Consider the following 27,021-nt stretch of genomic DNA (forward strand, 5'->3'; position numbering starts at 1 on the left):
AGTAAAATAACGTCTTGGAAGACACAACATTGAGTGGGTGCCATGTTGTTTACTTTACCCTGTGCCACACTGTGGCGGCGGGATGCAACATCTTGATCTCGCCAGAATCGCTTTCAATGAGTCTAAACATTCATTTACTGAACACAAATAGAAACGCAACATGCAACAATTTTGAAGATTTTACTGAGTTACAGTTCATAGAAGGAAAACGGTCAATTTAAATAAACAAATTAGGCCCTAATCTATGGATTTCGGTCATCAGCCCACCCACTTGGGAGCCAGGTCCACCCACTGGGAGCCAGGTCCACCCACTGGGAGCCAGGTCCACCCACTGGGAGCCAGGTCCACCCACTTGGGAGCCAGGTCCACCCACTGGGAGCCAGGTCCACCCACTGGGAGCCAGGTCCACCCACTGGGAGCCAGGTCCACCCACTTGGGAGCCAGGTCCACCCACTTGGGAGCCAGGTCCACCCACTTGGGAGCCAGGTCCACCCACTTGGGAGCCAGGTCCACCCACTGGGAGCCAGCCCTGGCACTTCCTTTGCGTGCATAGAATGGTCTTACCATCCTATCCACAAATTATTTATTCATAGTAATACACAGGGACTAGTCTCTAAGTTACATTATCTGAAAATTAGTCATAAACCAATCCCTACCCGTGTATCGTGGAAGAAAGACCTCTCTGTGTGTACTACTGTGACTAATTGGACAAGAGTTTTGTCCAACATATCATTTTCCTCAAGAAATGTTCACCATCTATTTTATTGTTAATTGATGACATGACTTTAGACCTATCTGTCAAAAAGCAACGTATTTGGTTGGCTGGGTTAACAGCAGCCAAACAGATGATAGCCTCACATTGGCAGGCTCCTCATTCTTTAAGCAGACAGCAGTGGCTGTTATCATTCATGGACATTATAAACATGGAAATATCTGTAGGATGCATGCATGGGGTGAGTGAAAGAAACATATTTTCTCTTTCATCAACTTATGACTCTGTAAAGATACTGCTATTGTAAACCACTAATCTAACTTTGGGTTGAGGAAATCCTGTGGGGTGGGGGGTAGGATGGGAACTGTTTGTCTTGTCACTTGTTTCCTTGTCCATGTGTACCTGTTTTGTGTACCTAATTGAAAATAATAAAAACACGTGTTCACAAATAAATTAGTCTAAACAAACAAAGCTTAGTTAGTAGAGCTGAAGATCTGTTGGGCATCCATAGAAAAACTACTAGGTTTTAGAGAAGAGAAAACAAAAGGGTCAAACATCAGAATACAAAAGCAATTTTGCGGCTGCCGGTGGACTCTGTCTCTCCAGCTGCCCGTGTTACGCATGTGGTTCTCGGGGTAGCGCTCGGGGTTAGGTTTGGGCCGCGGAGCTCCGACCGCCGCCCTGAACCGAATTGAGAAGGTGAGCCCGGGCGACCGGCCACACATTTATTGCAAGTATATAACTTCCATTGTGACAAACATGATTTAATACTATGTGTATGCTGTGATGGTTTTCTCATGTAGGATTCTGAAAGACAACAGGTATCTGAGGAACATTCATGAAGATGCCTTTGAGGGAGCGTCAGGGCCAACTGTGCTGTAAGTGAATACTTCCTTAGAGAACTCTTATGTAACATTCACCTTCAATACAGTCCATTCCTATAATATAATCATCCCACTGGGCACAGATGTCAATTCAACATCTATTCCACGTTGGTTCCACATCATTTCATTGAAATTACGTGGCCACGTAATTTCACTAAATCTGACTACTGAGAGATGTTATCATAGAGACCTTGTGGTTTATGGTGTGTTATACAACGGGTGGGTCTAATCCTGACTGCTGATTGGGGAGGTTTCTTCATTATTATTCATTAAAAAGTTCAATAAAACAAGTTTGATGCTTGTTGACACAGGCATGCTGTAATCTATACTGAACAAAAATATAAACGCAACATGTAAAATGTTCATGTTTCATGAAATAAAAGATCCCAGAAAAGGCCAATCTGCAGGTCGCAAAATTGCGCTGGAAGAAATGGCAGCAGTTTTACGGTCTCCTAACCAATTGTGCTATTATGTGTTTTTTTGTAACTTATTTTTTACATAATGTTTCTGCAACCGTATCTTACGGCAGAAAAGAGCTTCTGATATCAGGACAGCGATCACTCACCTCGGATTAGACAAAGATTTTTTTCTTCAACAAGCAAGACACACAAGACATTCTCCAAATACCCGACAGGGCCAACATCCCCGTTATTTGCAAGAGGTAGCGACGCAGGTACAGAAGACAAAGAGCCGGATGCCTGGTCAGGACCCGGAAAAGACTAGTGGGAAAGCTTCCGTTACCGTCAATACTACTCGCCAACGTGCAATCATTAGACAATAAACTAGACGAGGTACGATCACGGATATCCTACCAACGGGACATCAAAAACTGTAATATCCTATGTATCACGGAGTCGTGGCTGAATGACGACATGCATATTCAGCTAGCGGGATATACACCGCACCGGCAAGATAGAACAGCACACCTGTTGTTTACGAAGCATGTGACAAATAAAAATGTATTTTATTTGTGTGTCCAGTGGGATTCTTCCTGCCACACTGATGTCAGTGCATATTTGTAAACAACAGCTGGTGCACGAAATCTAAGGAAGTCTCTAGATTTTGCTCCCCTGAAGTAGAGTATATTGTGATTGCAGGCCACACTACTTGTCTAGAGAGTTTTCATCTATACTTTCCGTGGCTGTTTATTTACCACCATAGACAGACGCTGGCATTAAGCCCACACTCAGTCAGCTGTATAAGGAAATAAGCAAACAGGAAACCACTCACCCAGAGGCGGCGCTCCTAGTGGCCGGAGACTTTAATGCAGGGAAACTTAAATCAGTTCTACCAAATTTCTATCAACATGTTAAATGTGCAACCAGAGGAAAAAAATTATAGATCACCTGTACTCCACACACAGAGATGCACACGTACAAAGCTCTCCCTCGCCCTCCATTTGGTAAATCTGACCACAACTCTATCCTCCTGATTCCTGCTTACAAGCTAAAATGAAAGCAGGAAGCACCAGTGACTCGGTCTATAAAAAAGTGGTCAGATGAAGCAGATGCTAAACTACAGGACTGTTTTTCTATCACAGACTGGAACATGTTCCGGGATTCTTCCGATGGCATTGAGGAGTACACCACATCAGTCACTGGCTTTATCAATAAGTGCATCGAGGACGTCGTCCCCACAGTGACTGTACGTACATGTCGTCCCCACAGTGACTGTACGTACATACCCCAACCAGAAGCCATGGATTACAGGAAACATTCGCACTGAGCTAAAGGGTAGAGCTGCCTCTCAAGGTGCGGAACTCTAACCCGGGAGCTTACAAGAAATCCTGCTATGCCCTGCGACGAACCATCAAACAGGCAAAGCATCAATACAGGGCTAAGATTGAATCATACTACACCGGCTCCGACGCTCGTCTTACGTGGCAGGGCTTGCAAACTATTACAGACTACAAAGGGAAGCACAGCCGCGAGCTGCCCAGTGTCACGAGCCTACCAGATGAGCTAAACACTTATATGCTCGCTTCGAGGCAAGCAAAACTGAGGCATGCATGAGAGCATCAGCTGTTCCGGACGACTGCGTGATCACACTCTCCATAGCCGACGTGAGTAAGACATTTAAACAGGTCAACATACACAAGGCTGCGGGGCCAGACGGATTACCAGGACGTGTGCTCCGGGCATGTGCTGACCAACTGGCAGGTGTCTTCACTGACATTTTCAATATGTCCTTGATTGAGTCTGTAATACCAACATGTTTCAAGCAGACCCCCATAGTCCCTGTGCCCAAGAACACAAAGGCAACCTGTCTAAATGACTACAGACATGTAGCACTCATGTCCGTAGCTATGAAGTGCTTTGAAAGGTTGGTAATTGCTCACATCAACACCATTATCACAGAAACCCTAGACCCACTCCATATTGCATACCGCCCAAACAGATCCGCAGATGATGCAATCTCTATTGCACTCCACACTACCCTTTCCCACCTGGTCAAAAGGAATACCTATGTGGGAATGCTATTCATTTACTACAGCTCGGCGTTCAACACCATAGTACCCTCAAAGCTCATCACTAAGCTAAGGATCCTGGGACTAAACACCTCCCTCTGCAACTGGACCCTGGACTTCCTGACGGGCCGTCCCCAGGTGGTGAGGGTAGGTAGCAACACATATGCCATGCTGATCCTCAACACTGGAGCTCCCCAGGGGTGCGTGCTCAGTCCCCTCCTGTACTCCCTGTTCACCCACAACTGCATGGCCAGGCACGACTCCAACACCATCATTACGTTTGCAGACGACACAACAGTGGTAGGCCTGATCACCGACAATGACGAGACAGCCTATAGGGAGGAGACCTGGCCGGGTGGTGCCAGAATAACAACCTATCCCTCAACGTAACCAAGACTAAGGAGATGATTGTGGACTACAGGAAAAGGAGGACCCAGCACACCCCCATTCTCATCGACAGGGCTGTAGTGGAGCAGGTTGAGAGCTTAAAGTTCCTTGGTGTCCACATCAACAACAAACTAGAATGGTCCAAACACACCAAGACAGTCGTGAAGAGGGCACGACAAAGCCTATTCCCCCTCAGGAAACTAAAAAGATTTGGCATGTGTCCTGAGATCTTCAAAAGGTTCTACAGCTGCAACATCGAGAGCATCCTGACTGGTTGCATCACTGCCTGGTACGGCAATTGCTCGGCCTCTGACCGCAAGGCACTACAGAGGGTAGTGCGTACGGCCCAGTACATCACTGGGGCTAAGCTGCTTGCCATCCAGGACCTCTACACCAGGCGGTGTCAGAGGAAGGCCCTAAAAATTGTCAAAGACCCCAGCCACAGACTGTTCTCTCTACTACCGCATGGCAAGCGGTACCGGACTGCCAAGTCTAGGACAAAAAGGCTTCTCAACAGTTTTTACCCCTAAGCCATAAGACGCCTGAACAGGTAATCAAATGGCTACCCGGACTATTTGCATTGTGTGCCCCCCCCCCCAAACCCTCTTTTTACGCTGCTGCTACTCTCTGTATATCATCACATTAGCATCGAACAGCCCCCGTGATATGCAACTTTTCAGGGAAGCTAGAAACCAATATACACAGGCAGTTAGAAAAGCCAAGGCTAGCTTTTTCAAGCAGAAATTTGCTTCCTGCAACACAAATTCAAAAAAGTTCTGGGACACTGTAAAGTCCATGGAGAATAAGAACACCTCCTCCCAGCTTCCAACTGCACTGAAGATAGGAAACTGTCACCACCGACAAATCCACTATAATTGAGAATTTCAATAAGCATTTTTCTACGGCTGGCCATGCTTACCACCTGGCTACCCCTACCCCGGTCAACAGCACTGCCCTCCCCTCTGCTACTCGCCCAAGCCTTCCCCATTTCTCTTTCTCCCAAATACAGTCAGCTGATGTTCTGAAAGAGCTGCAAAATCTGGACACTTACAAATCAGCCGGGCTAGATAATCTGGACCCTTTCTTTCTAAAACTATCTGCTGAAATTGTTGCCACCCCTATTACTAGCCTTTTCAACCTCTCTTTCGTGTCGTCTGAGATTCCCAAAGATTGGAAAGCAGCTGCGGTTATCCCCCTCTTCAAAGGGGGGGACACTCTTGACCCTAACAGCTACAGACCTATATCTATCCTACCCTGCCTTTCTAAGGTCTTCGAAAGCCAAGTCAACAAACAGATTACCGACCATTTCGAATCCCACCATACCTTCTCCGCTATGCAATCTGGTTTCAGAGCTGGTCATGGGTGCACCTCAGCCACGCTCAAGGTCATAAACGATATCTTAACCGCCATCGATAGGAAACAATACTGTGCAGCCGTATTCATTGACCTGGCCAAGGCTTTTGACTCTGTCAATCACCACATCCTCATCGGCAGACTCGACAGCCTTGGTTTCTCTAATGATTGCCTCGCCTGGTTCACCAACTACTTCTCTGATCGAGTTCAGTGTGTCAAATCGGAGGGTCTGTTGTCCGGTCCTCTGGCAGTCTCTATGGGGGTGCCACAGGGTTCAATTCTTGGACCGACTCTCTTCTCTGTATACATCAATGATGTCGCTCTTGCTGCTGGTGATTCTCTGATCCATCTCTACGCAGACGACACTATTCTGTATACTTCTGGCCCTTCTTTTGACACTGTGTTAACAACCCTCCAGGCGAGCTTCAATGCCATACAACTCTCCTTCCGTGGCCTCCATTTGCTCTTAAATACAAGTAAAACTAAATGCATGCTCTTCAACCGATCGCTGCACCTGCCCGCCTGTCCAACATCACTACTCTGGACGGCTCTGACTTAGAATATGTGGACAACTACAAATACCTAGGTGTCTGGTTAGACTGTAAACTCTCCTTCCAGACTCACATCAAACATCTCCAATCCAAAGTTAAATCTAGAATTGGCTTCCTATTCCGCAACAAAGCATCCTTCACTCATGCTGCCAAACATACCCTTGTAAAACTGACCATCCTACCAATCCTCGACTTCGGTGATGTCATTTACAAAATAGCCTCCAAAACCCTACTCAATAAATTGGATGCAGTCTATCACAGTGCCATCCGTTTTGTCACCAAAGCCCCATATACTACCCACCACTGCGACCTGTACACTCTCGTTGGCTGGCCCTCGCTTCATACTCGTCGCCAAACCCACTGGCTCCAGGTCATCTACAAGACCCTGCAAGGTAAAGTCCCCCCTTATCTCAGCTCGCTGGTCACCATAGCAGCACCTACCTGTAGCACGCGCTCCAGCAGGTATATCTCTCTGGTCACCCCCAAAACCAATTCTTCCTTTGGCCGCCTCTCCTTCCAGTTCTCTGGTGCCAATGACTGGAACGAACTACAAAAATCTCTGAAACTGGAAACACTTATCTCCCTCACTAGCTTTAAGCACCAGCTGTCAGAGCAGCTCATAGATTACTGCACCTGTACATAGCCCATCTATAATTTAGCCCAAACAACTACCTCTTTACCTACTGTATTTATTTATTTATTTTGCTCCTTTGCACCCCATTATTTCTATCTCTACTTTTTCTATCTCTACTATCTCTACTCTACTTTTTTTTTTACTTGCTATATTGTATTTACTTCGCCACCATGGCCTTTTTATATTTTTATTTATTTATATATATATTTTGTTTGCCTTCACCTCCCTTATCTCACCTCACTTGCTCATATTGTATATAGACCTATTTTTCACTGTATTATTGACTGTATGTTTGTTTTACTCCATGTGTAACTATGTGTTGTTGTATGTGTCGAACTGCTTTGCTTTATCTTGGCCAGGTCGCAATTGTAAATGAGAACGTGTTCTCAATTTGCCTACCTGGTTAAATAAAGGTGAAATAAATAAATAAATATATATATGCATAGTCACTTTAACTATACATTCATGTACATACTACCTCAATTGGGCCAACCAACCAGTGCTCCCGCACATTGGCTAACCGGGCTATCTGCATTGTGTCCCACCCACCACTGCCAACCCCTCTTTTACACTACTGCTACTCTCTGTTCATCATATTTGCATAGTCACTTTAACCATATCTACATGTACATACTACCTCAATCAGCCTGACTAACCGATGTCTGTATGTAGCCTCGCTACTTTTATAGCCTGTCTTTTTACTGTTATTTTATTTCTTTACCTACCTATTGTTCACCTAATACCTTTTTTGCACTATTGGTTAGAGCCTGTAAGTAAGCATTTCACTAAGGTCTACACCGGTTGTATTTGGCGCACGTGACAAATAAACTTTGATTTGAATGATAACAAAGGGAACACAGCTGGCGCTGGGGAAATGTAACCACTCAAACTCCTGAACAGATCAGCTTTAATATTGCAGATATACTGAACACAAATATAAATGCAACATGTAAAGTGTTGGTCCCATGTTTCATGAGCTGAAATAAATGATCCCCGAATATTTTCCATATCCACAAAAAACTTTTCTACACAAATTAGTTTACATCCCTGTTAGTGAGCATTTCTTCTTTGACAAGATAATCCATCCACCTGACAGGTGTGGCATATCAAGAAGCTGATTCAACAGCATGATCATTACACAGGTGCACCTTGTGCTGGGGTCAATAAAAGGTCACTAAAATGTGCAGTTTTGGCACACAACACAATGCCACAGATGTCTCAAGTTGAGGGAGTGTGCAATTGGCATACTGACTGCAGGAATGTCCGCCAGAGCTGTTGCCAGAGAATTGAATGTTCATTTCTCTACCATAAGCCGCCTCTAACATCGTGTTGCAGTACGTCCAACCGGCCTCACAACCGCAGACCACGTGTAACCACGCCAGCCCAGGACCTCCACATCCTGCTTCTTCACCTGTGGGGATCGTCTGAGGCCAGCCATCCAGACAGCTGATGAAACTATGGGTTTGCAGAACCAAAGAATTTCTGCACAAACCGTCTCAGGGAAGCTCATCTGCATGCTCATCATCCTCACCAGGATCTTGACCTGACTGCAGTTCTGCGTCGTAACCGACTTCAGTGGGCAAATGGTCACTGTGACCAACAGATGCATATCTGTATTCCCAGTTATGTGAAATTCATAGGTTGGGGCCTAATACATTTATTTCAATTGACAGATTTTCTTATATGAACTATAACTCTTTGAAATCGTTGCATGTTGCGTTTATATTTTTGTTCAGTGTATATACACAATTTGGCGGCCAGGTCTCCTTCTGTATTTGTTAGATTGTAATGGTATGTTGTCTAGTCTTGTTGTATTGTTTGTTTGCATCCTGCTTGACATTGTTAAAAACAAAAGAGTGTAAAAGTTTGTTAAGGTGAAAGTTCAGGGTTAGGTCTCGGGGGTAGGTAGCCCGAGCGGCTAAGGAGTTGGGCCTGTAGCCGAAAGGTCGCCTTCTGGATTCCCGGGCTAGGCGCTTGGGAAAAAAGGGAGAAATTGATCTGGCAACTGGAGAGCTGCTGGGTTCATATCCTAATAATAATCCCCTACCATTGGGCTCTTGAGCAAGGCCTTTAACCACACAACATGCTCTCCATCCAGGGGTGCTGCACTGCAGCTTTACCCTGTGCTACTCTCAACTGTGTGTCTGTGTGATGTGTGGGAGGGGTTGAGAAATGAAGAGAGCAGAAGATAATTTCCCGTTGTTCGCTGTAACTATGGACAATAAAGTTATATTGTAACAGGTAGGAAAAAACGTTTCAACATTTGACTTAGGTGTTTCCTGTATCTTGTTGTGTGTGTTGCCCAGTGATGTCTCCTCCACAGCTCTCGACACACTCCCCCGTCGAGGCTTGGAACATTTAAAGGTCCTGATTGCCCGTTCTACCCCGTACCTGAAGACTCTACCTCCTCTAGAAAGCCTCCTAGAGCTGGAGGTGGCAGAGATCACTTACCCCAGCCATTGCTGTGCCTTCCACACCTGGCGACGCAAAGACAAGTAGGTACACATGCATAAATATTTCTAAAACTAAAAGCATTGTATTTGGGACAAATCATTCACTAAACCCTAAACCTCAACTAAATATTGTAATAAATCATGTGAAAATTTAGTTGGGGTGACCAAACTGCTTGGAGTGTAAACTGTCATGGTCAAAACATGTTGATACACCAGTAGCTAAAATGGGGAGAAGTCTGTCCATTTATAAAGCCTTTTTAACAACACCATCAACAAGGCAGGTCCTACAGGCCCTAGTTTTGTCGCACCTGCACTACTCTTCAGTCGTGTGGTCAGGTGCCACAAAGAGAGACCTCGAAAAATTACAATTGGTTCAGAACTGGGCAGCACGGCTGGCCCTTAAATGTACACGGAGAGCTAGCATTAATAATAAACATGTAAATCTCTCATGGCTCAAAGTGGAGGATGAATTGAGTTAATCACTACCAGTTATTGTAAGAAGTGTTGACATGCTGAATGCACCGAGGTGTCTGTCTAAACTACTAGCACACAGCTCAGACACCCATGCATACCCCACAAGACATGCCACCAAAGGCCTCTTCACAATCCCCAAGTCAAGAACAGACTATGGGAGGTGCACAGTACTACATAGAGCCATGGTTACATGGAACTCTTTTCCACATCAGCTAACTGATGCAAGCAGTAGAATCAGATTTTTAAAAACATTTAAAAAAACACCTTATGGAACAGTGGGGACTGAAGAGACACACACAGGCACAGACACACATACACATGATAAGACACGCACGTACACATGGATGTTGTATTGTAATTACAGTGAAGTCGGAAGTTTACGTACACCTCACAATTCCTGACATTTAATCCTAGTAAACATTCCCTGTCTTAGGTCAGTTAGGATTACCACTTTTTTTTTAAGAATGTGAAATGTCATAATAATAGTAGAAAGAATGCTTCACGGTTGGGATGGTGTTCTTCGGCTTGCAAGCCTCCCCCTTTTTCCTCCAAACATAACGATGGTCATTATGGCTAAACAGTTCTATTTTTGTTTCATCAGACCAGAGGACATTTCTCCAAAAAGTACAATCTTTGTCCCCATGTGCAGTTGCAAACCGTAGTCTGGCTTTTTTATGGCGGTTTTGGAGCAGTGGCTTCTTCCTTTCTGAGCGGCCTTTCAGGTTATGTCAATATAGGACTCGTTTTACTGTGGATATAGATACTTTTGTACCCGTTTCCTCCAGCATCTTCACAAGGTCCTTTGCTGTTGTTCTAGGATTGATTTGCACTTTTTGCACCAAAGTAGGTTAATCTCTAGGAGACAGAACGCGTCTCCTACCTGAGCGGTATGACGGCTGCGTGGTCCCATGGTGTTTATACTTGCGTACTATTGTTTGTACAGGTGAACGTGGTACCTTCAGGCGTTTGGAAATTGCTCCCAAGGATGAACCAGACTTGTGGAGGTCTACATTTTTTTTCTGAGGTCTTGGCTGATTTCTTTTGATTTTCCCATGATGTCAAGCAAAGAGGCACTGAGTTTGAAGGTTGGCCTTGAAATACATCCACAGGTACACCTCCAATTGACCCAAATTATGTCAATTAGCCTATCAGAAGCTTCTAAAGCCATGACATAATTTTCTGGAATTTTCCAAGATGTTTAAAGGCACAGTCAACTTAGTGTATGTAAACTTCTGACCCACTGGAATTGTGATACAGTGAATGATAACTGAAATAATCTGTCTGTTAACAATTGTTGGAAAAAGTACCTGTGTCATGCACAAAGTAGATATCCTAACCGACTTGCCAAAACTATAGTTTGTTAACAAGAAATGTGTGGAGTGGTTGAAAAACGAGTTTTAATGACTCCAACGTAAGTGTATGTAAACTTCCGATTTCAACTGTATGTGATAGTGGAGTAGTGGCCTGAGGGAACACACTAAATGTATTGGGTAAAGTGTTAGGAAATGTAATGTCATGTAATATTTTAAATTGTATATAGCTGCCTTAATGTTGCTGGACCCCAGGAAGAGTAGCTGCTGCCGTGGCAGTAGCTAATGCTGATCCTTAATAAATACAAATACACATAGGTGCTCATCACAGGTACACACAAAGGTTGACACTCAAGGGTCTACTCTAACCTTTTCTCTTTATCCATCCAAAGGGAAAAAGTTGTCCATGCACTCTCTCCGAACCTCAGAAGGCTGTGCGATGACGATGATGAAATCATGTAAGACAATATTTCCACTATGTATCAGGGGAAAGTTCTGTCATCAGGCTTTCGAAATGTTTTTCCCTTGATTGCCCATTTTCTTTTTGGGGGGGGCGGTCTCTACCTCTACACCTAACGTTGAGCAAATCCATGTTGTCTTCCCCTTTTCTACAGGGACCACTCAGCAGACATTGTGACAGACCTGTACGACATCAACCTCCAATACCCAGACCTGCAGCTGAGCCTGTGTCCTGGACCCTTCCAGTGCACCCCGGAGTCCGACGCTTTCAACCCCTGTGAGGACCTGCTGGGGTACTCCTTCCTCCGCTCAGTCACCTGGCTCATCACTGTATTTGCTGTGGCCGGGAACATGGCCGTGCTGGTCGTACTGATCATCAGGTGAAGGGAGAGAAAGAGATTTAGGATTAACTAGAGTGGTCAATGTCATAGACTTGCATGTCTCTGGACAAGTGTGCTGATAATGCCAACCATCTTTGTCAGGGATAGATTCCAAAACAATTGAATTGGAATGAATGGATAGTAATCGATTTAATTCTATAGGAAAGAATGTGCTCAACTCTTATCGTCTTGCTTAAACTGACAGTGTGTGGTCTACTAAGAAATGTTGCTTGAATAAGAAAAATATAATTAAAACAATGCTTTAATTGCAACTTATATTCAAGTAATTGAATATCTTTTTTACATTTTTGATCATTCTGCTCACCAGCCACCAGAAGCTCAATGTCTCTCGGTTCCTGATCTGTAACCTGGCCTTCGCAGACCTCTGCATGGGGATCTACCTCCTCCTCATTGCAGCCATGGACTACCACTCACGCAAGGTACGTAGCCCAAAGGCTTAGAGAGGTATATCAGAAGGTCACTGGTTCAAGTCTCAAGTTGGGCTATGAAAAGGTGGGGACTGAACTGGCTTCTGTAGGGCTGCTCTTTTCAGTTCAGTACATTACTGCAAACGACCTACCAATGAACCCTTGAGCAAGGCACGACTTAACCCCTAAACTTCTCCAGGGGGGCTGCACTGCGACTGACCCTGTAATGCTTGCTTTCCAATGTTTTTATTTCTGTAATGACCCTTTCCTATTTGGACACTAAAGTTGTATTGTATTTTATTGTAGGAGTTCTAGTCTATATCCAATAATAAAGTTGCATTTTATTGTAGAAGTTCTAGTCCATATCCAATAATAAAGTTGTATTGTTTGTAGGAGTTCTAATCCATATCCAATAATAAAGTTGTGTTGTAGAAGTTCTAGTCCATATCCAATAATAAAGTTGTATTGTAGGAGTTCTAATCCATATCCAATAATAAAGTTGTATTGTAGGAGTTCTAATCCATATCCAATAATAAAGTTGTATTGTTGGAGTTCTAGTCCATATCCAATAATAAAGTTGTATTTTATTGTAGGAGTTCTAGTCCATATCCAATAATAAAGTTGTATTGTTGGAGTTCTAATCCATATCCAATAATAAAGTTGTATTGTAGGAGTTCTAGTCCATATCCAATAATAAAGTTGTATTGTAAGAGTTCTAGTCCATATCCAATAATAAAGTTGTATTGTTAGAGTTCTAATCCATATCCAATAATAAAGTTGTATTGTAGGAGTTCTAGTCCATATCCAATAATAAAGTTGTATTGTAAGAGTTCTAGTCCATATCCAATAATAAAGTTGTATTGTAGGAGTTCTAGTCCATATCCAATAATAAAGTTGTATTGTAGGAGTTCTAGTCCATATCCAATAAGTTGTATTTTATTGTAGGAGTTCTAGTCCATTTCCAATAATAAAGTTATATTGTAGGAGTTCTAGTCCATATCCAATAATAAAGTTGTATTGTAGGAGTTCTAGTCCATATCCAATAGTAAAGTTTTATTTTTATTGTAGGAGTTCTAGTCCATATCCAATAATAAAGTTGTATTGTTGGAGTTCTAATCCATATCCAATAATAAAGTTGTATTGTAGGAGTTCTAGTCCATATCCAATAATAAAGTTGTATTGTAAGAGTTCTAGTCCATATCCAATAATAAAGTTGTATTGTTAGAGTTCTAATCCATATCCAATAATAAAGTTGTATTGTAGGAGTTCTAGTCCATATCCAATAATAAAGTTGTATTGTAAGAGTTCTAGTCCATATCCAATAATAAAGTTGTATTGTAGGAGTTCTAGTCCATATCCAATAATAAAGTTGTATTGTAAGAGTTCTAGTCCATTTCCAATAATAAAGTTATATTGTAGGAGTTCTAGTCCATATCCAATAATAAAGTTGTATTGTAGGAGTTCTAGTCCATATCCAATAGTAAAGTTTTATTTTTATTGTAGGAGTTCTAATCCATATCCAATAATAAAGTTGTGTTGTAGGAGTTCTAGTCCATATCCAAAAATAAAGTTGTATTGTAGGAGTTCTAGTCCATATCCAATAATAAAGTTGTATTGTAGGAGTTCTAGTCCATATCCAATAATAAAGTTGTATTGTAGGAGTTCTAGTCCATATCCAATAATAAAGTTATTGTATTGTAAGACTTCTTGTCCATATCTATAATCATAAAGTTGTATTGTAGGAGTTCTAATCCATATCCAATAATAAAGTTGTATTGTAGGAGTTCTAGTCCATATCCAATAATAAAGTTGTATTGTAAGAGTTCTAGTCCATATCCAATAATAAAGTTGTATTGTAGGAGTTCTAGTCCATATCCAATAATAAAGTTGTTTTGTAGGAGTTCTAGTCCATATCCAATAATAAAGTTGTATTGTAAGAGTTCTAGTCCATATCCAATAATAAAGTTGTATTGTAGGAGTTCTAGTCCATATCCAATAATAAAGTTGTATTGTTGGAGTTCTAGTCCATATCCAATAATAAAGTTGTATTGTAGGAGTTCTAGTCCATATCCAATAATAAAGTTGTATTGTTTGAGTTGTAGTCCATATCCAATAATAAAGTTGTATTGTAGGAGTTCTAGTCCATATCTAATAATAAAGTTGTATTTTATTGTAGGAGTTCTAGTCCATATCCAATAATAAAGTTGTATTGTAGGAGTTCTAGTCCATATCCAATAATAAAGTTGTATTGTAAGAGTTCTAATCCATATCCAATAATAAAGTTGTATTGTAGGAGTTCTAGTCCATATCCAATAAAGTTGTTTTGTAGGAGTTCTAGTCCATATCCAATAATAAAGTTGTATTGTAAGAGTTCTAGTCCATATCCAATAATAAAGTTGTATTGTAGGAGTTCTAATCCATATCCAATAATAAAGTTGTATTGTAGGAGTTCTAGTCCATATCTAATAATAAAGTTGTATTGTAGGAATTCTAGTCCATATCCAATAATAAAGTTGTATTGTAGGAGTTCTAGTCCATATCTAATAATAAAGTTCTATTATATTGTAGGAATTCTAGTCCATATCTAATAATAAAGTTCTATTATATTGTAGGAATACTACAACCACGCCACGTTCTGGCAGACGGGTGCGGGCTGTGGCGTGGCGGGGTTCCTGACGGTGTTCGCCAGCGAGCTGTCCGTCTACACACTGACCATGATAACGTTAGAGCGGTGGCACACCATCACCAACGCCATGCACAAGAACAAGAGGCTGCGGCTGAGGCATGTGGTAGCCATGATGGCTGGGGGGTGGGGCTTCTCCCTATTGGCCGCTCTGCTTCCTGTCCTCGGGGTCAGCAGCTACACTAAGGTCAGCAAAATTTGTAAATATACGTTGAACAAAAATATAAACTCAACATGTAAAGTGTTGGTCCCATGTTTCATGAGCTGAAATAAAAGATCCCATACATTTTCCATATGCACAAGAAGCTTATTTCTCTCAAAATGTGTGCACAAATCTGTTTACATCACTGTTACTTCGCATTTCTCCTTTGCCAAGATAATCCATCCACCTGACATGTGTGGCATATCAAGAAGCTGATTAAATAGCACGATCATTACACACTTTGTGCTGGGGACAATAAAAGGCCACTCTAAACTGTGCAGTTTTGTCATACAACACAATGCCACAGATGTGTCAAGTTTTGAGGGAGCATGCAATTGGCATGCTGACTGCAGGAATGTCCACCAGAGCTGTTTCCAGAGAATTTTATGTTCATTTCTCTACCATAAGCCGCCTCCATTTTCTCTACCACTTCCAACCGGGCTCACAACCGCAGACCACGCGTATTGCATCGTGTGGGCAAGAAGTTTGCTGTTGGCGGTGGGGTTATGGTATGGGAAGGCATAAGCTACGGACAACAAACACAATTGTGTTTTATCAATGGCAATTTGAATGCACAGAGATACTGTGACGAGATCCTGAGGCCCATTGTCCTGCCATTACCTCATGTTTCAGCATGATAATGCCTGGCCCAATGTCGCATGGATCTGTACATATAACATGGAATCTGAAAATGGCCTAGTTTTTCCATGGCTTGCATACTCACCAGACCCGTCACCCATTGAGCATGTTTGGGATGCTCTAGTTCAACGTCTACGACAGCGTCTTCCAGTTCCGCCAATATCCAGCAACTTTGCACAGCCATTGAAGAGGAGTGGGACAACATTGCACAGGCCACAATCAACAGCCTGATCAACTCTATGCAAAGGACATGTGTCGCGCTGCATGAGGCAAATGGTGTTCACACCAGATACTGACTGGTTTTCTGATCCACACCCCTAACTTTTTTTTAAGGTATCTGTGACCAACAGATGCATATTTGTATTCCCAGTCATGTGGAATCCATAGATTAGGGAGTAATGAATTCATTTCAACTAACTGATTTCCTTATATGAACTGCAACTCAGTAAAATCTTTGAAATTGTTGCATGCTGCGTTTATATTTTTATATTATGTTGCGTTTATGTTCAATATATATATATATATATATATATATATATATATAAATTTAGGGCCTGTATTAACAAAGGGCCGGTTTACCAGAAACAGATTAAGCCTAGTCCTAGACTATACAGCACTTTCAGTCTCCATTGAACATGCTTTTTAGACCAGGACAAGGCTTAATCTGTGATGCTTTTTGTAAACCTAGGCCCGTATTCAAACATTCACTTTACACAGAACATATACTGTAGTAGATGAACATTCACAGCCTTTTTATTTCTGCTGTAAAATAACTTCATGACAATTGCTGATGTAAAACGGGCTTTATACATTTACTTGATTGACTTTCTTTGATATTTTATCCTCCAGGTGTCAATCTGCCTGCCCATGGACATCGAGTCCCTAGCCTCCCAGGTGTATGTTGTAGCACTCCTCCTCCTCAACGTCACTGCCTTTTTCATCATCTGCTACTGCTACGTACGCATCTACCTGTCCATCCACAACCCCGACCTAGCAATCCGTCACGGTGACTCCAAGATCGCCAAGCGCATGGCCGTCCTAATCTTCACCGACTTTATCTGCATGGCACCCATCTCCTTCTTCGGCATCTCGGCGGCTCTCCGCATGCCCCTCATCACCGTCTCCCACTCCAAGATCCTGCTCGTCCTCTTCTACCCAATCAACTCCCTCTGTAACCCCTTCCTCTACACCATATTTACTCGATCGTTTCGGAAGGATATACGTTTGTTGTTGAGTCGCTGTAGTTTTTGCCATGCCAGAGCGGAGTTCTACAGGGCACAGAACCTGGAAGCACACACTATACCGCCTAAGGGTAGTACTACGTCCCCCAGAAAACATCACTCTTTCAGGTTCTACACCTACCACATCAAGATGCAAGGATGCTCTCTCTGCAAGGGAGGAGGAGCAACATGACTAGTCTCAGTAAATCAGAACTGTGGGTAAAATCACATTTTAAGCCAATGGTTGAATGACAACGAAAACAATTGTCTGTAAAAAAAAATATATACAGAACCAGTCAAAAGTTTGGACAAACCTACTCATTCAAGGGTTTTTCTTTATTTTTTCTATTTTCCACATTGTAGAATAATATTGAAGACATCAAAACAATGAAATAACACTTATGGAATCACGTAGTAACCCAAAACATATTTTTGATTCTTCAAAGTAGCCACCCTTTGCCTTGATGACAGCTTTGAACACTCTTGGCATTCTCTCAACCAGCTTCATGAGGTAGTCACCTGGAATGCTTTTCCAACAGTCTTGAAGGAGTTCCCATATATGCTGAGCACTTGTTGGCTACTTTTCCTTTTGCGGTCCAACTTATCCCCAACCATCTCAATTGGGTTGAGGTCAAGTCATCTGATTCAGCACTCCACCACTCTCCGTCTTGGTCAAATAGTCCTTACACAGCCTGGAGGTGTGTTTTGGGTCATTGTCCTGTTGAAAAACAAATGATAGTCCCACTAAGCGCAAACCAGATAGGATGGCGTATCGCTGCAGAATGCTGTGGTAACTATGCTGGTTAAGTGTGCCTTGAATTCTAAATAAATCACTGACAGTGTCAGCAGCAAAGCACCTCCACACCATCACACCCCCTCCGCACTGCTTCATGGTGGGAACCACACATACAGAGATAATCCTTTCACCTATTCTGCGTCTCACAAAGACACGGCGGTTGGAACTAAAAATCTCAAATTTGGACTGATCAGACCAAAGGACAGATTTCCACCGGTCTAATGTCCATTGCTCGTGTTTCTTGGCCCAAGCATGTCTCTTCTTCTTATTGGTGTCCTTTAGTAGTGGTTTCTTTTCAGCAATTCGACCATGAAGGCCTGATTCACACAGTCTCCTCTGAACAGTTGATGTTGAGATGTGTCTGTTACTTGAACTCTGAAGCATTTAACTGGGCTGTAATTTCTGAGGCTGGTAAACTCTAATGAACTTATCCTCTGCAGCAGAGATAACTCTGGGTCTTCCTTTCCTGTGGCGGTCCTCATGAGAGCAAATGTCATCATGGCGCTTGATGGTTTTTACGACTGCACTTGAAGAAACTTTCAAAGTTCTTGAAATTTTCCGTATTGACTGACCTTTATGTCTTCATGTAATGGACTGTCATTTCTCTTTGCTTATTTGAGCTGTTCTTGACATAATATAGACTCTAGTCTATTACCAAATAGGGTTATATTCTGTGTACCAATCTTACATTGTCACAACACAACTGATTGGCTCAAACGCAATTAAGGAAAGAAATTCCACAAATGAACCTAACACCTGTTAATTGAAATGCATTCCAAGTGACTACCTCATGAAGCTGGTTGAGAGAATGCCAAGCGTGTGCAAAGCTGTCAAAGGCAAAGGGTGGCTACTTTGAAGAATCTCAAATATATTTTGATTTGTTTAACACTTTTTTGGTTACTACATCCATATGTTATTTCATAGTTGAGGTAGTCACTATTATTATACAATGTAGAAAATAGTAAAAATAAAGAAAACCCCTACTTTTGACTGGTACTGGAAAGTATTCAGACCCCTTGACTTTTTCCAAATTTTGTAAAATTTTTATAAAATATAAATCCTCAGCAATCTATACACAATACCCCATAATTACAAAGTGATAACATGTTAAGACATTTTTGCAAATTTATAAAACAGAAATACCTTATTTACATAAGTATTCAGACCCTTTGTTATGAGACTCAAAATTGAGCTCAGGTGCATTCTGTTTCCATTGATCATCCTTGAGATGTTTCTACAAGTTGATTGTAATCTACCTGTGGTAAATTCTATTGATTGGATATGAGCAAGCAAACTTCCAAAGTTGTAGCAAAATGGCTTAAGGACAACAAAGTCAAGGTATTGGAGTGGCCATCACAAAGCCCTGACTTCAATCCTGTAGAACATTTGTGGGCAGAACTGAAAAAGCGTGTGCGAGCAAGGAGGCCTACAAACCTGACTCAGTTACACCAGCTCTGTCAGGAGGAATGGGCCAAAATTCACGCAACTTATTGTGGGAAGCTTGTGGAAGGCTACCCAAAGCGTTTTACCCAAGTTAAACAATTTAAAAGGCAATGCTACCAAATATTAATTGAGTGTATGTAAACTTCTGACCCACTGGGAATGTGACGAAATAAATCATTCTTTCTACTATTATTCTGACATTTCACATTCTTAAAATAAAGTGGTGATCCTAACTGACCTAAGACAGGGAATTTTGTCAGGAATTGTGAAAAACTGAGTTTAAATGTATTTGGCTAAGGTGTATGTAAACTTCTGACTTCTGACTATATAGCCATAGGGCAGACTGAGGGCAGACTGAGCATCTACCACTATCAGATTAGGGGCATTTTATATTTTTGTCCCCACTTTTGTCACTTGTCATATAGCAGATGAAAAATTGAGCTAGTAATATGTCTCTTTAGAAATTAGCTATGACATACATAGCCAATTAATATAAGATACTGTAGATTGAATTTCACTCTCTAAAAGCGAATAGTTTTGACTGTTTTGAACTTTACTGAGGAGAGCTGATCTTCTCCTGTTCAGACCAGTGCGGCTCGTAAAACTTGTCCTTATGAAATTACACATTTACACTATTTACGCAAAAAAATGACTGACTGCACTGACCTTTTAAAGCAGAACTATCAAGAATAGTTGAACCAGGGACCCCTATCGGTGAATCGAAACATCCCTACTAGGTTCGGTTTGCTCCTAGCAGAACTCGGCTAGGCAAAGTGAATGTCTGTGCTTCACATAGCTGCTCCCTTAAAAGACTTGAAGCATTTGAAAAAAGCAGCAATATTACGGTTTGTCCCTCTTGGGACGCCGTAGCAACAGCCATTATACACTTCCCCAAAATAGTCTGAATTAGGATAAAAATGTATTAGATTTCTTGATTTAAGATTTTTTTTTAATTGCTTAGGTCTTAGTTGTGCAACTTTACTTCTAAATAAGATGTTTGGTGTAATATTTCTCAAGTGAAAACATTTGCATGAAAACTAGTCATCTCTCGATGACGACAATTACTTTATTGAAGGATCCCATCCATAGTAAATAAGAATTTGTTAACAGACTTGCCTAGTTAAATTAACATTTTAACATTTAAAAAAATCAACTTGCCTGAAGAAAAATGTGTGTATGAACAGCCGGGAAAAAAACTCCCGAACACCAAAACGAACAAAAACGTCCCAAAATTGTCATAACATATGCGCAAACTGTTTTGACTAGGAAGCATGCGACAGGCTTTATGCGCCTCTGAGGCCGTACCTTTAATCTCAGCTGTAAGAAGGTGATTGAGCGCCTGTGCCCATCCCTTTAACCACTAGGCTACCTGGCGCCACAGGTAGTGTTGGGCCAGTAACCCGAAAGATTGCTGGATCAAATCCCTGAGCTGACAAGAAAGAAAAATAATAATAATTGTTCTGCCTCTGAACAAGGCAGTTAATCCACTGTTCCCCAGTAGGCTGTCATTGTAAATAAGAATTTGTTCCTAACTGACTTGCCTAGTTAAATACAAGATAAGCACATGGCGTTATCTTGGCATACAAGCCAGATCAGAGTGAGTTAGCTGCTGCCAAAGTGTTTTAAAGTATTGTTGAGTGTATTGGTGAGTTGATTAAAGTGCATTGTTTGTATTGTATTTTTGCTTGTGTACATTTTAAAAGGGGAACGCCATTTTGTATTTGTCTTTAGCCTGATTCATTGGTAGCTAGTAGCTTGTGTGGCTTCCTCAAGTGTGCTGTGCTTCACTATCACCTAACCTGAGTGCTGTGATTTATATCTCCAATTTGAACATTTGGTGTGATATTCTATTTAGAAAACATTGTGATAAGTTAACTTGTGTGTAACTGAACTGTTACATTAACCAATAAAACCTTTATTATTCCCTTTGTTTCATTGAAACTAGTAATAAGCTAAATATTTGTAATTTTGTGATGTTTCCTTGACTTTGTACCCAGTTGAAGTCTCCGTCTCCAGTATCCCAAGAGTCTGTTACATACAGTATTTAACCAGAATTAACTCAATTTCAATTATTTACTTTATTGGGAGTCATACAATACTGTACATAATGGAAATTGACTTTCTGCCATTAGCTACATTTTCTGACTGTTTGAGAACACAATCAAGCTAATGCATTTTTGATCACATGAACCTGTTTGCAAAGACATGGGCTACATCCCAAATGGCAACCTATTCCATATAAGGCTCTGGTAAAAGTAGTGCACTATATAGTGCCATTTGGGAGACACCCATGGTCGTATACACCAGGGTTTCCCAACCCTCTCCTTGCTAACCGGATTCAATTAGTCAAAGGGTGGATGATTAGTCGACTAATTGAATCTGGTGTGCCAGTTCAGGGATAAAACTAAAATGTGGGTTGGGAAACCCTGGTGTAAAGCATCCATTTGCCCTAACTACATAACATGTCCTTTTCCATTTAGATTCTGTGTTCAGTATGTACATTCATAATTTATGACAAAATATCAGCAGGGTTCATATTAATGCTTACATTTGATTGGCACTGAAAACAGAAGAGGTATTTGAATTCACATTTCAGTCACTACCAAAGAATCAGAAAAGACCACCATGGCAAAAAAAAAACATTGTGGCATACTGTATACATTGTTTTGTAACATTGCTCAGAACAGAAAATCACATGATGTATCTCTTAACATGAATGAATTTGATACATATAAACAAACAGAGCATCATTAAAAATTACTAAGCTCCGTTTGGACCTACTTGGCAAATGTGCTCATTAATGGCATTACATAACATAAATAAGAGAATAATTTTAAATAGTTAAATAAAGGATGAAATCAACAATTCAGAAAACCCTTACTGCACTGTGGTGGCTGAATTAGATATTGCGAGCATCCCAAATGGTACCCTATGCACCATATAGTGCACTACTTTTGACCAGAGCCCTATGGAGCCTGATCAAAAGTAGTGCACTATATAGGGTGTGATTTGGGCCAGACTCATTACTTCTCATCCAGACATTTCCTTCACAGAAGTCTGTATAGATTCCAAATTGTTTTTTCTAGCTCACTGAACTGGTTTTCCCCAATAACTTCAAAATTATAATATTATTGTTTTACACACTTGTATTATACACCTCGTTGGACACATTTAAGACTAAGTCAAGGCTGTATCCACATGATTGAAATACAGACCAAGGTTCTGTTCTGATATTCACACTAGCATGCTACTTAGGATCTGTATTGCCATTGCAGTGGAACATAACATGAATCCAGTTACCACTCTTGCCTCCTCAACAGCCTTCGAGAAGACAGTCCTCCCCTCCGTAACACATCACCCCATCCTTCAGATAGAACTTCCACCGGTTCTTAATGCGGTGAAGTAATATGTTCGGAACATCCAATCACAATAAAAATCACAGTATTGAATCGCAATACATATCGTATTGGCACCTAACACCATACCCAAACCGGACGACTGCGTGCGCCATCGTGTGCAAATAGATTTTGTCCTCCCACACCAAACGCAATCACGACAAGCAGGTTGTAATATCAAAACAAACTCTGAACCAATTATATTAATTTGGAGGCAGGTCAAAAAGCATTAAACATGTATGGCAATTTAGCTAGCTAGCTTGCAGTTGCTAGCTAATTTGTCCTGGGATATAAATGTTGAGTTGGTATTTTACCTGAAATACACAATGTCCTCTACTCCGATAATTAATCCACACAAAAACGGTCAACCGAATCGTTTCTAGTCATCTCTTCTCCTTACAGGCTTTTTCTTCTTTGAACTTTATATTTCATAGGTGTATTACCACGACCGACCAACCTCAGTTCATCTTTCAATCACCCACGTGGGTATAACCAATGAGGAGATGGCACGTGGGTATCTGCTTCTATAAACCAATGAGGAGATGGGAGAGGCAAGAGTTGCACCGCGTTTAGCGACACAAATAGAACTGACTTCTATTTTAGCGCTTGGCAACGCAGACACTCGTTGGGGCGCGTGAGCAGTGTGGGTGCAATGATTGAATAACATGTATGTGTAAATGTATATGCAACGCGAGCGGTGTGGTCAGCATGTAAGTATCATGATAATATCGTATCGTGAGGTCCCTGGCAATTCCCAGCTGTCGTGATGTGACTTTCATTCATGTGATGACTTATTTATCAAATCATGTTTAATTGTTACCCGATTAAATTAATCATGTAACAATTAACTTATTAGGAATTTGGGGCACCACGGAATAAGTTGTTTATAGAGTTACCATCTCCCAAATTCAACTCTAAAAAGGTATATATACACACACTACCGTTCAAAAGTTTCTTACCCAAACGGGCGGTAAGGTATATGGTTACAGTGAGCATAGTTTCCAAATGTACGATAAATGTCCCTTTCTCCCTCTCTTTTCCCCACCCCCTTCTCCATGTGTAACAAGCCGTCATATCTTGTCAGTCCACTAGGGACTTTTGTCTCATGTAAGTGTGTGTGTATTCTGTGTTATTATTTAGCTAGTTAGTAAATAAATGTGTGTAGTACTGAATAATCAGAAAAGGCTGGGGTTCTTGCGGATTCAAGAAGTCTGCAAAGTTCAGAATGAGACTGATGAGGTAATGATTAATAAGTGACTTATCGATATAACACACACAGTGGCAAGAAAAAGTAAGTGAACCCTTGGAAATACTTGGATTTCTACATAAATTGGTCATACAATTTGATCTGATCTTCATCTAAGTCACAACAATAGACAAACAGTCCGCTTAAACTAATAACTCAAACAATTATACGTTTTCATGTCTTTATTGAACACACCGTGTAAACATTCACAGTGCAGGGTGGGAAAAGTATGTGAACCCTTGGATTTAATAACAGGTTGACCCTCCTTTTGCAGCAATAACCTCAACCAAACGTTTTCTGTAGTCGCGGATCAGACCTGCACAACGGTCAGGAAGAATTTTGGACCATTCTTCTTTACAAAACTGTTTCAGGTCAGCAATATTCTTGGGATGTCTGGTGTGAACTGCTCTCGAGGTCATGCCACAGCATCTCAATCGGGTTGAGGTCAGGACTATGACTGGGCCACTCCAGAAGCGTATTTTCTTCTGTTGAAGCCATTCTGTTGTTGATTTACTCCGGTGTTTTGGGTCGTTGTCTTGTTGCGTCACCCAACTTCTGTTGAGCTTCAATTGGCGGACAGATAGGCTAACATTCTCCTGCAAAATGTCTTGATAAACTTGGGAATTCATTTTTTCCAATCGATGATAGCAAGCTGTCCAGGCCCTGAGGCAGAAAAGTAGCCCCAAACCATGATGCTCCCTCCATCATACGTTACAGTTGGGATGAGGTTTTGATGTTGGTGTGCTGTACCTTTTTTTCTCCACACATAGTATTGTGTGTTCCTTCCAAACAACTCAACTGTAGTTTCATCTGTCCACAGACTATTTTGCCAGTAGCGCTGTGGAACATCCAGGTGCACTTCATACTTGCAGCAATGTTTTTTTTTGGATAGCAATGGCTTCTTCCGTGGTGTCATCTCATGAACACCATTCTTGTTTAGTGTTTTACGTATCGTAGACTGACACTCTAGGATTCTTCTTAACCTCATTGAGCATTCTGCGCTGTGCTCTTGCAGTCATCTTTGCAGGATGGCCACTCCTAGGGAGAGTAGCAACAATGCTGAACTTTCTCAATTTATAGACAATTTGTCTTACCGTGGACTGATCAACATCAAGGCTTTCAGAGATACTTTTGTAACCCTTTCCAGTTTTATGCAAGTCAACAATTCTTAGGTCTTCGGAGATCTCTTTTGTTCGAGGCATGGTTCACATCAGGCAATGCTTCTTGTGAGTGTTTTTTATAGGGCAAGGCAGCTCTAACCAACATCTCCAATCTCGTCTCATTGATTGGACTCCAGGTTAACTGACTCCTGACACCAATTAGCTTTTGGAGAAGTCATTAGCCTAGGGGTTCACAAACTTTTTCCAACCTACACTTTGAATGTTTAAATGATCTATTCAATATAGACAAGAAAAATACTATAATTTGTGTTAGGGTTAAACGCTCTGGTTTTGCGTTAATCACTCTGGTTTTGTTCATGCCAACAAGGCATACTAGGCCCCAAATACTGTGTTAGGTGATTACTGTCAAACAATGAAATAGCAACATCTACTGATTTTTGTACAGGTTCATCAGCATGGGGACTTGTCAAAGGAGATTCCCCATTTAAAGTGCCTGTTTGTCCCGGACTAGGCTTGATCTGTGTCCGGCAAACCAGACCCAAATACTTATTTTGAAAAACAAAGAGGACAGGACGCCCTTCTTTTCCTCAATACCCATTTCTTACCTCTTCCACTGGGATTTCATCCATCCAGACACCGTCACCACTGGAGCTGGAGTTGCCATCATCACTGCTGCCCTTCGCCTCCTGTAGGGCCTGCAGAACCTCCGCAGTGATCATACCTAGAAACTCATTCTCTTCCATTGCACCTGTAAACACAGACGGAAGAGGAAGTGAGACATCCCACCCCCTCATCTTTTCTGGTTCATATAGAGTCGATGATCTAAGCAGACCAGAACCAGCTGCTAATGCATTGTTGCCTAAGTGAGAGCCACCCTGTTCAGACCAGAATTGGCCATTTTCAATGGTAAATGGCCTGAGAGGGACATCTTCATTTATCCACCATCTTTGCTGTAACCACACTCGTTAGCTTGTGCATGCATCAGCAAGCTCCTCTATGAGAATGACGCAGCGACCGTTAGCTATCAAGGCAAACACTTCCTTTGGCTAGCATAACTATTGTTGACACAATGCTACACACCTCCTTCCATCTCCTCCTCCAAATCAGAACTGCTGTTCAGGTGGATGATGTCTGCCAGAGCATCGTTGAAGTTGTAGTCTTTCAACAGGGTCATCTCCAGCTGGAGAAGGAGGAACAGGAAGTGTTATGAACTACAAATTGAGACCAGATGCCCTATATGTTTGTGGAGTCTGAGAGAATTTGACTGGTGTTAGTGTAATTCTGTGAGTTAGGTCTTCATCTTGTAGAAGCTGACAATGCGCCATCAGTGCCAGACTGCACTTTAATGATGAGACAGAATGCATAACTTATCAGGGGATAATATAAATAAATATAAAGGGGAGGGGGAATGGGACCCCTCCACTGAGTAGGCTACATTATAGCCACTCTGCCTGATCCCCACCCAGCAGCCCCTTGCTAAAGTACAGAAGCCAATTAGAGTACAGGTGGATGTTATCAGAATAAAATTCCTTCAACACATATGCCACATCTTATTCTCTTTCCACATTAGCAATATGACAAAAGCTCCACCTTGCCCTCTGATAGGTTAGGTGGAATTTTCACCATATTGCTTATACTGTACCTACAGTATGCCATCCTTTCAGATCTCCAAAGTGCATAGGGTCTAGGGGTGGATTTGGGATTGCTATCTCCTGTCTTACCTTGGTACCTTGGTAGCATACACAGGTCAACCCTCCAGGTGTGTTGTCATATCCTGCTCCTCC

At 41.7% G+C, this 27,021-nt stretch overlaps 1 protein-coding gene across 1 annotated transcript in view; it reads left to right on the top strand.

Moving 5' to 3' along the window:
* Positions 1-21,400, top strand: part of LOC139580542 (lutropin-choriogonadotropic hormone receptor-like) — a 44,157-nt gene extending 22,757 nt beyond the window's left edge. Inside the window, exons 8-14 of the mRNA XM_071409349.1 lie at positions 1,516-1,590; positions 9,295-9,483; positions 11,618-11,683; positions 11,840-12,064; positions 12,393-12,504; positions 15,105-15,362; positions 16,866-21,400. Coding sequence (XP_071265450.1) covers positions 1,516-1,590; positions 9,295-9,483; positions 11,618-11,683; positions 11,840-12,064; positions 12,393-12,504; positions 15,105-15,362; positions 16,866-17,429 — 1,489 coding nt within the window. The 3' untranslated portion in view covers positions 17,430-21,400. The remainder of the gene's footprint in view (positions 1-1,515; positions 1,591-9,294; positions 9,484-11,617; positions 11,684-11,839; positions 12,065-12,392; positions 12,505-15,104; positions 15,363-16,865) is intronic.
* Positions 21,401-27,021: the final 5,621 nt, after the last annotated feature.

Source organism: Salvelinus alpinus, chromosome 7 (genome assembly GCF_045679555.1).
Source record: "Salvelinus alpinus chromosome 7, SLU_Salpinus.1, whole genome shotgun sequence".
Taxonomy (NCBI): Eukaryota; Metazoa; Chordata; class Actinopteri; order Salmoniformes; family Salmonidae; genus Salvelinus; species Salvelinus alpinus.